This window comes from Pelophylax lessonae (assembly GCF_965119305.1).
Source record: "Pelophylax lessonae genome assembly, chromosome: 6".
Taxonomy (NCBI): Eukaryota; Metazoa; Chordata; class Amphibia; order Anura; family Ranidae; genus Pelophylax; species Pelophylax lessonae.
Genome location: NC_138773.1, coordinates 65368569 through 65384405, shown reverse-complemented (window position 1 = coordinate 65384405; position 15837 = coordinate 65368569). Strand labels below are relative to the sequence as shown.

The following is a 15837-nucleotide window of genomic DNA, read 5'->3' as shown; positions in this document are numbered from 1 at the left end:
CAGGTAAAAGAATCCCAAACTGCAAAAAAAAAAAAAAAAAAAAAAAAAAAAAACGAATACACCTAAAGCATACTGTATTAGCTCATTTACTAAAGTCCTTACTCAAAAGGGACCTGACTAAGGAGTCCATACAAGGCAGAAATAAAGAGAAAAAAAAAAAAAAACAATCTGGTAACCAATAGGTGGACATTTTGTGCTTGGTTGCTGTCCCCTCTCACCCTGTTCCCCTAGTCATGTTTACAGGTATTGATTCAATATGGCTGGTAGTTCCTAGTACTGGTTCAGATATTAGATTGTCCAACAGCTCTCCTAGTAATGGTGGTACATTTGGAGCGAATCTCCTGCAGTGAAGGTCTCTGGGGAATGGGAGGTGGCGTGTCACCAAAATTTGAAGAAATAGATATCGGAGGCGAATGTTGTTCATCAAATCCTGAATCTGTCCTCTGTCTTTCTTCCTCAAGTTCTGTTTTGTCCATTGTCCACTCTAAATGGGACTCATAGTTCTCCTGTAACAAGGATAAGCTTGGAGAATGATCCGTCTGAGGAGAACCAGATGTTCCCGAATCCTGCTTACACCATTCTATAGCAGTGTCCATTCTTCCACTTAAACTGCTAAAGGTTGCATCTACCTTATCAGGATCTTGCAGATTACTCAAGGACATAGATATCCTCTTTTCTAACCGTGCCTTGTGTGTCTTCTTCTCAAGCACCCCACTCGAAAGTTCCAGGCTTAGGTCTTTATTATTAAGGTTTCCACTGCTTACTGCTTTAAGGAGGTTGGGTGTGGAACCGAATCCCTCATGATTGAATGATACCTGCAGGTTTTGGTGAGGATTCTTGTAGGGTTTAAGGAACATGCCTGGAGCATATCCAAATCTTCCACTGTAACTGGAGAAAAGAGGCAAGGATTATGGGAAATTAAAATGGTTTTGAGTCGATTTTATTATATTGTTAGAGTTATAAACTCACGTCTCGTATCTTTTTATTTTCCTGTGTATCTATTTATTCACCCACTATATTTGTCCTGGTGACCACTGTCACTAGGACACAAAGTGATAGGAAATCAAAGATTTTAAGCAGTTACCAGAACAGAATTAAAAGTGAAATATTTAAAAATAGCCACTTGTTCCATTGGCAACTGTTTAAAGGATTAGTTCACCTTTTGTAACATGTTACATTTTACACCCATATTCAGGGTGTAACATGTTACAAATCCACTTGCCCCCACACCCCCCTGTCTCCCCGTTGTGACAGTGTGTTATTGTTTGGCTGTATGATGTACAGCCAGACACCTTACACACAGAGTCTGCAAGAGTCCTGCATTGCACCCCCTATCTGCTGACCGGGGGTCAAATGCTTTCCAGGCTCCCAATAAAAAAAAATAATAAATGCACATTTTTTTACCTGCAAAAAGATGTGCATTTATTATTTTTTTAAAAAGCTGAACTTATCCTTTAAGAGGGGGTTTGCCTTAATTTTGCACAGACCAATGACATTTAAATAGAGTTTAATTCACCATGGTGTTGCAATGTGGTACCTTGTGTTGCAACCCGCTGTTCTAATAAAAAGCAGTGCATGCACTACTTTTTTTCAGCAATGGTGCGAACTGACAACATAGGAAGCAGGGCATTCTGCTTTGCCTATGTGTTGGCGTTGTGCTAGAAGTGGCTGCCAGTGCAGCCCCATCGCATATGGCAAGAACAGGTCTTTAAAGATCATGCCAAAATTCATGTTTCAGAACCTTTCTAACAAATTTGAAATATTTGCTGCATGTTTGAATTAGCAAACTGGCGAGCCGCAAAGATTCTCCTCTCCATAGTAATAAGAAAAGAGTTAAAGTGGTTCTAAAGGCTGAAGGTTTTTCGCCTTCATGCATTCTATGCATGAGCAGATAACTATAACATGTTTGGTATTAAAAAGAAAAAAAAAGTTTTAATACCACTTTAAGATATACAGGTACGCTTTTGTACCACAATTTTTTCACCCTAATAAAAAAGTTTGTATACAAAAAAAAAGATATACAGGTATGTGCCTCTGTTGTGAATTTTAAAAATGATTACCTCTGCAATGCTCATAGCTACAGTATAAAAGTCAAAGAGAACTTCTTTTAATACTTAGTTATACATATAAAAATACTTTAGTGTGTATGGTCTGAGCACATGCTCACATTAACTATCTTAGTTTTCCAAATAAAAATTTCATCAAAGGCTCTCCACAGATTTAGATAAAGTGATAGCACAGCAGAGGCTCACCTTGTTTGATTTAAACCTCTAGATCAGTCACTGATCTCAGATATGTGTATAAATTCCAGCTTGAGCTACTGAGCTCTGTAAACAAATTAAGTTTAAACAACAGGAGATACAAAAAAAAAAAAAAGGAAATGTGAAAACTGACAATAAATGTAGCCCTGATCATAATAATACATAAACAAAATACAATATGGACAGAAACACAATGCATCCCCTTTAGGAAGTCAGTATCTTACCAGATCAGCCACCAGCCATTTTCAGATTTCTCTATCACTTCCACAACAACCCCGACTCTAAGAGAAATTTCATCTGAATTCTGGGCCTCATAGCCCTTCTGTGCATAGTAAAAGGCCCCTGGAAGATGAATGACATGGTACATTTTAGTGCTAAAGTGCTTACATTCTGATGATAGAGGCAGATATACATGGCTGGTTTATAGACATACCCTGTGCGCATTTTGAAAAAACAATTACATTTTCAGGGAAGGAATATTTGATCAAGGGACTGCAGTCTTTTTAAAGAGGAACTTCAGTCCCCCATAATTTGGTCCCCTCTTTCAATCTAGTGCACGCGTAGATGTGCCGAAGGGCTCTGCCTGGCCTTGCACAGGCACCCTGAGATTCTGAACTTCATATCAGAGTCATCTTCATGCATGTGCGGGAAACTCCCTGCATATGCTCAAATGTGCTGCAGGTCATCAGTGAATTCCTGTGGCACATCTGCACACGTGTGAAATCCAATGTTCAATATCATTCTCGCCTAGGCAAGAAAGAAAGCAATGCTATCCTGCACCACAAAAAGTATCAGAAGACTAACATTTTCTTTTAAATCAAGTCATGGAAGATGGAGGGGAAAGCCAGGTTCAAATGAGTTGCTTTATTGGGTAAAGGTCTGCTTTAATTTTTTTAGATATATGGTATATATACAAGAGAATAACATAACACCAAACTCCAGACATAACTACAGTAATCCCCCGCTCCATCGCGGTTCAGTTTTTGCGGTCCCGGTAATTCGCGTTTTTTTTTGTAATGTTATTTTACTATATAAATCATTAAAAATGAAATATTTTTGTGTTTTTCACAGCTCTTGCTCTGTCTCTTAGTATCTTTTATGTGTTTAAATGAGTTTCTATTGTTTTAAAAGTGTGTTAAAAGACCTTAAAATGCTTTTACACGTACAGTGACAGTAAAAAAACATGCCTACAATGCATTTTAATAGGATTTTTCTATTTCGCGGAATTTCACTTTTCGCGGCTGGGTCCGGAACGTAACCCCCGCAATGGAGGGGGGTTTACTGTATATTATTCCAAGTTTCAAATGATGGAATGTATGTGACCCCCCATATTGTAATTATGAGCATTTGCCTGCACTGTAAGAAAAATAGGAAATGTGCTTTCATGTACATATGATACAATAATAATTTTTGGAATTGGGCTACAGCATGGAGCTTCTTAAAGCCACATTTTAGCCTTTTTTAATTTCCATGGAGAATGAAAGGGAAAGACATAAATTTGGGACTCTTTGTCTTTTATAGTTTACTGATCCCTTAGCTTTCTTTATTTAAGAATTTTGTATACAATAGTGATAGGTAAATATTTCTGTCCATGACCCCCACTTTCTGCTTCATACAAGAAATGGAAGGTAAAGACATTACCAGGGCAGGAAGGAACACATAGCAACAAAAAGATTTCCAGAAGTTCTAACACTTCTCACAAGTCACAACTAAAGCCTCGTACACACGCAACCAATTTCCGCCGACCGGTCGTCCGTCTTTTGTCCAGAGTCTTGTCTGTTGGTTGGAATGTGCTTTGGACTGCACACGAATTTTCCCGAATGACAGAATTCTACTTCAGAAGTGATGTCACGTGTTGGATTGCTTTCTTTGTGTTCTTTCTTCTCTGAGCATGCCTAGTCTTGCTCATAAGATTTTTCCCCATCGAAATCTGTACTAAAGAGACGTAAATCTGACGTGTTTTGACGGTCGACAAAAATTATATAGCCTGCACACCAGGATTTTTTCGGCCGAAAAGTCGGAGTCGGTTGTCGGAAGCACCATACTAACAAGCCGATAATCGGCAGATCAGTCGTCAGACGAAATTTCCCGGCCAAATTTCTACTTGTGTGTACGGGGCTTTAATGTGTTTTTGCTCTATGTCACCTTTGAAGGACCCCCCTCCTGCCTTATAGTTCTTTCCAAAAAGGACAACAACGGGAAAAAAAAAACTGACAGAAGCTCTAATACTTCCCCCATCTATCTACAATTAGAGAAAATACTTTATTAGTTCTTTATTAGTTCTTTAATATAAAGTCACAGGTGTCCCTGCTCAACGATTACCTTTACTGAATGATTTATTCTTTAAATCCATATGGGTTGACTCTGGCTTTACTAGGTATGGTGCTGGAAACCAAGCCAGACGTTTCTCTCCATTCTCTACCAACCACCAGCCTACATGTAAGGACAAATTAAATAGTTAAAGGAATATTCCAGTTTCATATAAAAGCATGTTACATAGATACTGTAGATAGGTTTATGGAAAGGCCATCAAGATGAACCTCGCATCCTTAGGACACAAAACCTGGTGCAGAGAAAGCAAAAATGAAACTTTTAAAGCATAATCCAATTTGCTCCAAATTGGGAAAAAAATCCTTCCTGACCCCGAAGGCAATATTTGGATCAACATTCTACCATGAATGAGGATTTAATATCAGTAGCGGTTTTTATTCTATTTTATGGTTTAAGAAATGCATTTATTCCTATGTTGTAGCAGTGCATTCAAGTTCCTGATATTGACAATTCTACATTTTCATTACTTACAGTGAAAAAGCCTTCCTGTATGTGGAGGTTAAATTGCTTTTCTCTGAATGTCAAGATCCTTTTGTATTGAGCTCACAGTAAAAAAAAAAATCTTTGGAAAAATGTGATAAAATTGGCACCAACAGACCAAAAATGGTGATAAACAATCAATATAAATTAGCATCTGTCCCTTTAAGTGAAAGACACCACTTTTAGCAAACAATAACATAAAAAATGGTAAGGCGCTACTATTAGACAAAAAGGTCACTATATTTTACAATAGAATTTTTGAGGGACTTATCACATACAGTGTCTTGAAAAAGTATTCATACCCATTAAAATTCTTCACATTTTGTCATGTTACAACCAAAAATGTAGATGTATTTTATTGGGATTTTATGTGATAGACAAGTGATGGTGAGCCTTGGCACCCCAGATGTTTTTGAACTACATTTCCCATGATACTCTGCAGTGTAGGTGAGCATCATGGGAAATGTAGTTCCAAAATATCTGGGGTGCCAAGGTTCGCCATCACTGTGATAGACCAACATAAAATGGCACATAACTGTGAAGTGGTAGGAAAATGATAAATGGTTTTCAAATTTATATCTGAAAAGTGTGGCGTGCTTTGTATTCAGCCCCCTTTACTCTGATACCCCTAACTAAAATTTAGTGGAACCAATTGCCTTCAGAAACCATCTAATTAGTAAATAGTCCACCTGTGTGTAGTTTCATCTTAGTATAAATACAGCTGTTCTGTGAAGCCCTCAGAGGTTTGTTAGAGAACCTTAGTAAACAAACAGCATCATGAGGGCCAAGGAATACACCAGGTAGGTCAGGGATAAAGTTGTGAAGAAGTTTAAAGCAGAGTTGGATTATAAAAAAATATCCAAAGCTTTGAACAAAAGAATTGGGAACACTTATTTATGCATTTAAGAAAACCTTTTTTAGTCTCTGACCTACCAGTAGCATCCTTGATGAGAACATCGACTTGTTCATTCTTTTGGACCTTGAAGGGCTGGTTCCTAGTGTCTTTTGTTTCATAGGTGTCCAGACATAGGTAAGGTTTTGATACAATAGGCTGTGTGATGGGCTGGTCTGACTTTGATGGGGAGATCATCACTTTTTGCTTCTCGTCATTCTCTGGCGGTAGTATTACCAGACTACAAAAAACAGACATTAGTCACAAGTCATGATCTACCTCTGTTCTGTTTTATAGAATTTATTTAGGCTGAACTGACCATGTGGTTGTGTGCCCTTTATGGTTGCTTTATCACAGTACAGATCCTTTTAAAAGGTACACATTAAAAAGTTCCCAGTAGAGGGAACCGATTATAACCTTCAGCCAGTTATTTTCCATGAAAAAGTCAAGGCCTATGTGAAGTTAAACTCATGCCCTTAACTTACTTTCTTAGGGCTTGTGTAGACATTATTTATTTTCTGCATTTGGCTGGCTTTAATGGAATTGAGCAGTTTCCAAACTACTTTTATGACTTCACAGTGTGGATGACCACCAGGAAGTTGTTTTGCATATCTTTGGACAGAACTTTGTAGGCATTTTAGATCAATTAGTGTTGCAGGTAAAAGCAGGTCAAACACAGCCTCTGTGCTCAAACGTATGTATGAGTAGCTCTGCATTTGAATGCAAAACACAGCACTTTTAAAAAAAGTCCATTTACAAGGACCAAACTGAGTGTAGGAATGTGCCTTAGATGCTTACAGAATTAAATCTACAGCAGTGGCTTCCTTAGCAGTTTATCTCAGAGTACCTGATTTCAGATTAGAGCCCAGACTTTAAACTCATGAAAATGAATGAGCGGAGACCTGAGAGCTACTGAACAGTAGAAAGAGTTGGAGTGTAACCTGGAGCAGCATTTTAGCACTCTTATGGCGAGAAAACCAATGTATGCCATAGGTGTTCAAACCTGTTTTCAGGGAAAGATGGGGTCAGGTCCTGGGTGTTTGGAGAGAAGAAAGAAATGACATCCTCGCACTGGGAGACCTTTGGGTCAGTTTGGAGGAGCTCCTGGGAGTAAAGCTCCAACAGATAGAGCCTATCCATGAAACGGGAGGAGAATCTAGTCCGAAAAAGCAGCGGAACATCTAAAAAAAAAAGAAAAAAAAACAATAAAAGCAGTGCGTAAATTATAGGTTCTTCTTGAACAAAAGAATAAACAGAACTATAGAGTTTATCAAATACCATATACAGAAACAAGTAGTATTTATTTTAAAGCAGAACTAAACCCTCCTATTCTTTTCAGTCATGGAAGGTGCCATCTAAAGCCCTGTACACACGCAACGATTGTTGGCCGACCGATCGGCCGTCTTTTGTCCAGTGTTGCTGTGTTGGTTGAAATGTGCTCTAGACTGCACACGAATTTTCTCGGCCAACAACAACCAACTTCAGAAGTGATGTCATGTGCTGGTTAACTTTCCGTGTGTTTTTTCTTCTCTGAGCATGCCCAGTCTTGCTCGTCTGATGTTTGTCTGCCGAAATCTGTACTGACTGATGAAAAATCGGCCGTTGTGGTGACGGCCAACAAAAATTTTATAGCATGCACACCAGATTTTGTTAGGCCGAAAAGTCGCAGTCGGTTGTCGGAATCATCATACTAACAAGCTGACAATTGGCCGATCGGACATTGGCCGAAAATTCACGGCCAACAATCGTTGCGTGTGTACGAGGCTTTAGTCTCTGTTTGATCTGCAGCTGCCATGGGGTTGCACATGTGATCAGTTATGACTCCAGCCATTTGATGCTTTGACAGTTTGGTTGAAAGTAAAAACAAATGTGATAGTTAGCACTGTTGGGGATACAACAACTTTAAGCTTAGTCTATTGCAGTTCATAAATAGGACAGTAGATGTCGCTAATGCTAAGTGATATGCTATGCATTCTCTATGATGTGCTGTCATTTCCTGTTCACTGTAATGAACTTGTTGGATACTTTTTCCTGTCTGTGTTTTTGCTCACAATGAGAAGGTGATATCCCTTGATATCTGTGTTATGTTCCAATAAAGAATGCAGTTCCTGTTTACTCCACAATGTCTGATCTGAATGGACTCCGCTGCACCCAGTGATCGCACTCTGCAACAGGTTATGGGCCCAGGATCCGGATAAAGTCTTATGACCAGGTGCGGCCCAGGCAGAACAAAGCCTTGAATGGGAGACAGTGTGACTGATGCGAAGATCGACATAAGGAAGCTTTCCGGTGACATCTCCAATAGACAAGTAAGACTGTTTATATATAAAGGAGGGAAAAATGGCCGGAAACTCAGAACTTAAATTCTCAGTGGCCAAGCTGAACAATGACAATTATCAGCTATGGAAGTTTAAAGTGGAAATGCTATTATCTAGAGATGACTTGTGGGAGGTTACCACTACAGAGAGGCCACAGGACAATAATCAGGACTGGGACAAGAAAAACAGACAGGCACGGGCCACCATAAGCTTACTAGTGGAGGATGATCAGCTCATACATATACACCATGAGGACACAGCGAAAGGCATGTGGGACATACTAAGAAGACTGCATGAAAGATCCAGTTTAAACAGCAAACTGTTTCTACTGCGGAAACTTTACAGTATGAGACTTAGCAGAGAACAGGACATGCAGGAGCACATAAATGCAATGCTGGAAGTGATTGCACAACTCAGATCAATCGGGGAGAATATAACAGACAGCCACGCTGCAGCCATGTTGTTATGCAGTTTGCCCGATACATATACTGAACTGATCAATGCACTGGAGACACGTCCTGAGACAGATCTGACGCTAACATTTGTAAAAACCAGGCTCATAGATGAGTATCAGAGAAGAAAGGAATTAGTGCATGACTCCACAGAAACTGACACCAGAACCGCTCTTAAAGCTACAGACACAAGGTTACACAGGAAAGAGACCAGAGTGTGTTTCAGATGTCACAAACAGGGACACATAAAGAAAGACTGTACTACATAGAAAGCAGAGCAAATAAGACAGTGTCCCTCTTATGCTAAACAAAAGGTGAAAGCCACAATCAATGATCCATGGGAAGGAAACTGGAATGCCACATTTAAAGTGACAGGCAACAATAAATGTCAAGGCTGGTGCATCGATTCGGGGGCAACCAGTCACATGACAAGTGATAGAAGTTTTTTCACAGAACTTGATCTGAACAATAAAGAAACTATTTATCTTGCAGATGGAAGCAAAATACATGCAGAAGGATATGGGCATGGAACCCTTGTATGCCCTGAAGATGCGGGACACAACCTAGCCATACCAGTGAAAGATGTGCTTTATGTTCCTAATCTAGAAGGAGGACTCTTATCTGTGAAGCGTCTAACAGCCAGAGGACTCACTGTAACATTCCAAGGTGACAAGTGTTCAATCCTAAATGGCAACCAGGCTGGATGTGCCTGGTTGGATGATCATCTATATCACCTCGACACAGTGAAGGAAAAGATGAGGCTATGTACACACAAGCACAATGACTGTATACATATATGGCACAGACGTCTAGGTCACAGACACCCAGAATGCATACAGGAACTACAGAGGAGGAATCTGACAAGGGATCTAACAATATCCCCTTGTCCAGTTACTGCTAAGTGTGAATGTTGCATTAAATCCAAAGCTACAAGAGCAACACTTCCCAAAGTCAGTCAGAAGAGAGCTTCAAGACCACTTGACTTAGTTCACAGTGACGTGTGTGGTCCCCTAAACCCACCTACACCTGGAGGCAAAATGTACATAGTGACTTTCATAGACGACTATTCAAGATACATAGTCACCTACCTAATGCAACACAAGAGTGAAGTTTTTGACAAATTACAAGACTATATATTAAAGACCAGTAACAAGTTTCAGAGGAAGCCTCTCATACTTCGGAGTGATAATGGAGGTGAATTCACAGGATATAAGATACAAGAGTACTTAAAACAGAATAGAATAGAACATCAAAAGACAGTCCCATATACACCAGAACAAAATGGAGTAGCTGAAAGAAAGAACAGAACTCTGAGTGAAATGATCAGATGTATGCTGACAGACTCTGTACTACCACAAAAATACTGGGGTGAAGCAGCTATGACAGCTACATATTTGCAGAACAGACTTCTTTCCAGAGCAATTGAGAAAACTCCATATGAACTTTGGCACAATGAGAAGCCAAATGTAAAACACCTAAGAGTTTTTGGATGCAAAGCATTTATCTACATACCTGAAGAAAAACGCACCAAACTCCAAAACAGAGCATTTGAAGGTATCTTTGTTGGATACAGTGACAATGTGACAATGTCAAAGGTTACAGAATCCTTGATCCCAAAACAGACAAGGTTACCGTTAGCAACAGCATAACTTTTGTTGAAGATTTCAGAGACAATGTAATGACAACAGTAGAAGCAAGAATAGAAGGGAAAACTGACATTGACCAGCCCATCTCTGTAACTTCTGAACAAACAGTTGAAGTGAGTGCAGACTCTACCAGTACTGAAGAGCAGACACAAGAAGGCTCAGACATAAAACTGAGACGTTCAACAAGAGAAAACAAGGGTAAACCACCTCTCATACAAAGCAAGTACTGCCAGTATCAACGAACCTGCAACCTGGGAAGACATATCTCAGCTTTCTGAACAAGAAGCAAGTAAATGGATAAAGGCTGCTGATGAAGAGATAAACTCCATGCATGATACTAAAACATGGACACTTACAGAACTACCACCCGGAAGGAAAGCCATAGGCTGTAAATGGACTTTTAAAGGGAAATACAATGCAGATGGCACAATTGAGCGATACAAAGCAAGGCTAGTAGCCAAGGGCTATTCCCAAAAATACGGAGAGGACTATGACGAGACATTTGCACCAGTAGTCAAGCACACTACAATACGGACTTTACTGACAGTAGCAGTCACAAGGAAAATGCAAGTGAAACATTTTGATGTGAAAACCGCGTTTCTGCATGGCGAGCTAACAGAAGAAATTTACATGGAACAGCTGCCAGGGTTCAAAGATGAACAAAGGCTAGACCTAGTTTGCAAACTTCGCAGGAGTATATATGGTCTAAAGCAAGCAGCCAGAGCATGGAATATAAAAATAAATGAAGTGCTTACACATCAAAACTTTCTGAGGAGTAAAGCAGACCCCTGCTTATACACAAAGAAATTGGGAGAAAGATGGGTCTATATGCCTTTTTATGTGGATGATATCCTGATTTGCTTTGAGCAAGAAGAGGGTGAAGCAGAAATCCTAGAAAAACTAAATCAGAACTTAAACACCAAAGATCTGGGCAACATAAAGAATTACCTCGGCATCCAGATCGAGAGAGAGGAAGATGGCAGCTTTCTTCTGAACCAAAGACACAAAATACAAGAAATAATTGAAACATTTGGAATGGAAGATGCCAAACCAGTAAAGTCTCCTATGGAAACCAACTACCTAAAGGAGATGAATTGCCAAGATAACCCATTACCTACTAATACTCAATACAGGAAGGCAATAGGGAAATTGCTGTATCTTACCACTGCTACTAGACCGGACATTGCAGCAACTGTTGAAATCCTATGCAGAAAGGTTTCAATGCCAAGTCAAAAGGACTGGAATGCTGTAAAGCGAATCATTCGCTACCTTAAAGGGACTTCGCACTACAAGTTAAAGTTACCAGCAAGTGATGAAAGCAACTTAACAGGATATGTGGATACTGACTGGGCAGGAGACACCAGCGACAGGAAATCTACCAGTGGATACTTACTTTTTCTGTCAGGAGGTGCCATCAGTTGGACTAGTAAAAAGCAACTCTCTGTTTCACTGTCGTCTACTGAAGCAGAATACGTTGCTGCAGCGCAAGCAAGCCAAGAAGTTATATGGCTGAGACAGCTATTAACAGATTTGGGTCAACCACAGTTGGGACCAACAGAAATCTATGAGGACAATCAAGGATGCCTCGCACTTGCGCGCATGGAAGGAGTTAATTCAAGAACCAAGCACATTGCACATTGATGTGGAGTTCCACTTTCTTAGGGATCTTCAAGAGCAAGGTCTTCTTGAGTTACTTTATTGCCCAACCGAGGATATGGCAGCAGATATCCTTACAAAGCCTCTGACCGCTGAAAGACACTCAAGGCTTACAAAGAAGATGGGTTTAATAGACTAAGCCTTAGCTGTTGAGAAGGGGTGTTGGAGATACAACAACTTTAAGCTTAGTCTAATGCAGTTCATAAATAGGACAGTAGATGTCGCTAATGCTAAGTCATATGCTATGCATTCTCTATGATGTGTTGTCATTTCCTGTTCACTGTAATGAACTTGTTGGTTACTTTTTCCTGTCTGTGTTTTTCCTCACAATGAGAAGGGGATATCCCTTGATATCTGTGTTATGTTCCAATAAAGAATGCAGTTCCTGTTTACTCCACAATGTCTGATCTGAATGGACTCCGCTGCACCCAGTGATCGCACTCTGCAACAAGCACTCCCGACATGACGGGAATGTAACTGTTTTTATAAACTGTAAAATGGATGGGTTTAGTTCCACTTCAAATAATCAGATTTCAATTAAATCCCCCAAATGTCATTTTTTTAATTTAAATTAGTGCATTCCCCCATGACAACAGTCAATATTTAACATTTCCTTTTGAAGAAAATGGATGATTCTTAAAGGATAATCGTAGTCTTGTAAAAAGTAGAGCTACTCTTTTGCCCCCCCCCCCCCCCCTGAATTAACTAACCTCCTACTACATATCTATTTGTACTTGGGTCAGGCTACTGAGGCCTGCTGCAATCTTGACTTCTGAAACGTAAAACCACATAAACTTCCCAGGAGATTGCCCATTGGAAGTCCATAGGGTTGTACTGCATAGGTGTCTAGGCATCTATCCAGGTGAATAAACATCTAGGGTGAAGGAGTGGGCTAGTTTAGGTCTGAGGGCAGAGAAAAAAAGAAACCTCTAATTTATATGAAAGTATATCCTTTAAACCTGCGGAGGCAAGGAGCATACTGCCCAAACTAAACAACTTGAGAATGAGGGGTACTTTAAGGAGATGGGGATTTGCAGTGCACTTCAGCCACCATGACAAAAAGTGAGCTTTTTAACCACTTAAGCCCCGGAAGATTTTACCCCCTTCCTGACCAGGCCCTATTTTGCTATTCGGCACTGCGTGACTTTAATGGACAATTGTGCGGTCGTGCGACGCTGTACCTAAACAAAATTGACGTCCTTTTTTTCCCACAAACAGAGCTTTCTTTTGGTGGTATTTGATCACCTGTGCGATTTTTTTGATCATGCGCTATCAACAAAAAAAGAGTGACAATTTTGCAAAAATAACAATATTTTTCACATTTTTTAATATGATATTCCCCAAAAAAAAATGTAAAAATCAAAATGTTTTAACATTTTTTGGCCAATTTGTTTTCTGCTACAGATGTTTGGTAAAAAAAAATCACAATAAGCTTATTTTGATTGGTTTGCGCAAAAGTTATTGCGTTTACTAACTAAGGGAAAGATTTTTGTCATTTTTGTTGTTTTTTTTTTTTAACGAGTAATGGCGGCGATCTGCGTTTTTTTTTTTTGCGGGACTGTGACATTGCGACGGACAGATCGGACCCTTGACTGACATTTTTGACACTTTTGGGGTTACCAGTGACATTACTACAGTAATCAGTGCTATACATGTACACTGTTACTGTAAAAATACACTGGTAGTGAAGGGGTTAACTTTATTGGGGAAGGAGGGGTTAAGTGTGTCCCTATGGGCGTGTTTCTAACTGTTGTGGGATGTGGCTTTACATGTAACAGCACAGATCAACGGTCCTACATAGCAGGACCTTATGATCTGTGCTTTTACACAGGGAAGAATGACAGGCGGCTTTGTTTACATTAGCCGCCTGCCTTTCTCCCTTCACAGTGGACGGTCGCGAGTGACCGTCGGACATCGGGTCCGCCGGTCACACGCACGGAGGTGTCCGTGAACGAGCCGGGGCGGGAGCGCGCCTCTGGGGGCGCGTGCTCGCCCCCCTATTGGCTTACAGGCTAGTGACGTACCCATACGTCACTTTGCCTGGCCGGGGCTGACTGCCGCAGTATATGTACTTGCGGCGGTCGGCAACCGGTTAAGATGGTTGCTTCATAGCTTGCCTCAGTGTCAGCATGAGGAATGCAGGGGGAGGAGGGTGGTGTCCACCTGTCCTTCTACATTCCTCTTGTCACTGTTTGTCTCAAGAGCAAAGTGCTCTGAATGTATATAAACACCAGTTAATAAACATCTGTCTTCCTGCTAGCTATGTGTATGGACAACCGACCATGGGGGATGAGGGGGGAACACTCCCCCAAGGGAATACTACATGTATTTTTTTCCCTTGGGGGAGAAAACTTAAAATAAAAAAGTAATAGTTCTTTTCACCCCAATGCATTGTAATGCACATCTTTTAAAACACAGGTTAGCTGCTGCCTTTTAATAAACAGCCATTCACCTGTCCCATGATCCAACGTTGTGCTCACCCCAGCCATTTTCTTCCAGTGTCCTTCCTCGCCTGTGCCAGCATCTTTACTATGAGCATCCGGCTGTGACAGCTTGTGGCTTCACAGCCGGGTGCCCATTGCGCATGCGCAAGCATTGCTGCAGTCTGTGAGTGGTTCCGCAGTCTTCTGGAACATGTCATGCGTCCTAGAAGACTTCAGGAGGAAGGGGGGAAGGAGAACTTCCGCTTGTGGAAGTGGGTACATGTCAAAATTGGATACCCCCTCCTCCCATGAAACTCAATTTCTCATACAGGAGCCAGGGAGGATGCCTTAAAGCCGAACTTCCCTTTTTGGGTGGAGCTCTGCTTTGAATTCTTTGAATTTTGCCAAAATGTAAACTTTAAAGCCTAATTTTAACCAAAATGTTTTGGTTTTGGTTTTTGCCTAGAGCATGAATTAAGCTTTAATTCCTGTCTTGGACCAACTGGGAAGTTTTCCTTTACGTTCTGTACCTGTGACCATTGTACTAGGACAGGAAGGTACGAGCAACATCAAAACTGTTGTCAAAAGATCTAACCTTTCCACTATGCTAAAAATGTGTTTTTGGCCCCCATGATAGGAAAGGGGATAAATCTCCCTAATAGAAATACAGAAGGCAATAAAGACCTGACAGAGGCTCTAACCTTAAACAAAAAGATCAAGTAGGTCTTTATGACTCTGGGGTCACTGGTTGATCATGGACTCATACAGCCATAAAGAATCAAGCAATTACATTTTTCGGAAGGCAGGCAACAGCAGCATGGCCGGTCTGCTCCTGAATAGGGAGATTTCCAATAAGGATAGCATGTCTCTACTCATTCCCTAGTCATCTGGAACCTCTCTCTACAGCTATTGATGTCCCTGTCAGATGAGTGACCTGTAACTTTTTATCTATGGCAATTAACATTCCGGGCTTCACACTTACAGGAGAACAGAGAGAAAGAGATAGTGGGAGAGAAGGGGGGTCTAAACTGCGCAGTTTGACTGTCCTTGTCTCTTTAGTACTACAGGGATCATCAGAATCAATCATTTTGTTTTGCTAATTTTCCGCCATTTTAGAAGGCTTTCCATGTGATGCCACAGGTGCAGTTAGCTTGCCCATCACTCAGTTCCCATTATAGTATGGTAAAGAGGAAGCTGTAATTAGGTGTAAGCTCCCCTTTTAGGAAAGTCCCTCCTTTAGTGATGTCATGTGTGTAGTTAATGCTCATATAAATGCCAGTGTGGGAGGGGCTGAAGTGCTGATCTATAGGAGCTATGTAGGGCTGAAGTCCCAGATAAGGTGGTACAGAACGTTGGAGGAACACCTATAGTCACCCTG

The 15837-nt window shown here is 40.6% G+C and overlaps 1 protein-coding gene across 1 annotated transcript in view; it reads right to left on the bottom strand.

The window, feature by feature from the left end:
- Positions 1–246: 246 nt before the first annotated feature.
- LOC309558611 (uncharacterized protein) overlaps positions 247–15837 on the bottom strand; it is a 99299-nt gene continuing 83708 nt past the window's right edge. Inside the window, exons 13-17 of the mRNA XM_082261679.1 lie at positions 6968–7145; positions 6006–6205; positions 4584–4694; positions 2486–2603; positions 247–888 (exon numbers count right to left, since the gene is read on the bottom strand). Of these exons, the coding sequence (XP_082117805.1) occupies positions 282–888; positions 2486–2603; positions 4584–4694; positions 6006–6205; positions 6968–7145 (1214 nt within the window). The 3' untranslated portion in view covers positions 247–281. The remainder of the gene's footprint in view (positions 889–2485; positions 2604–4583; positions 4695–6005; positions 6206–6967; positions 7146–15837) is intronic.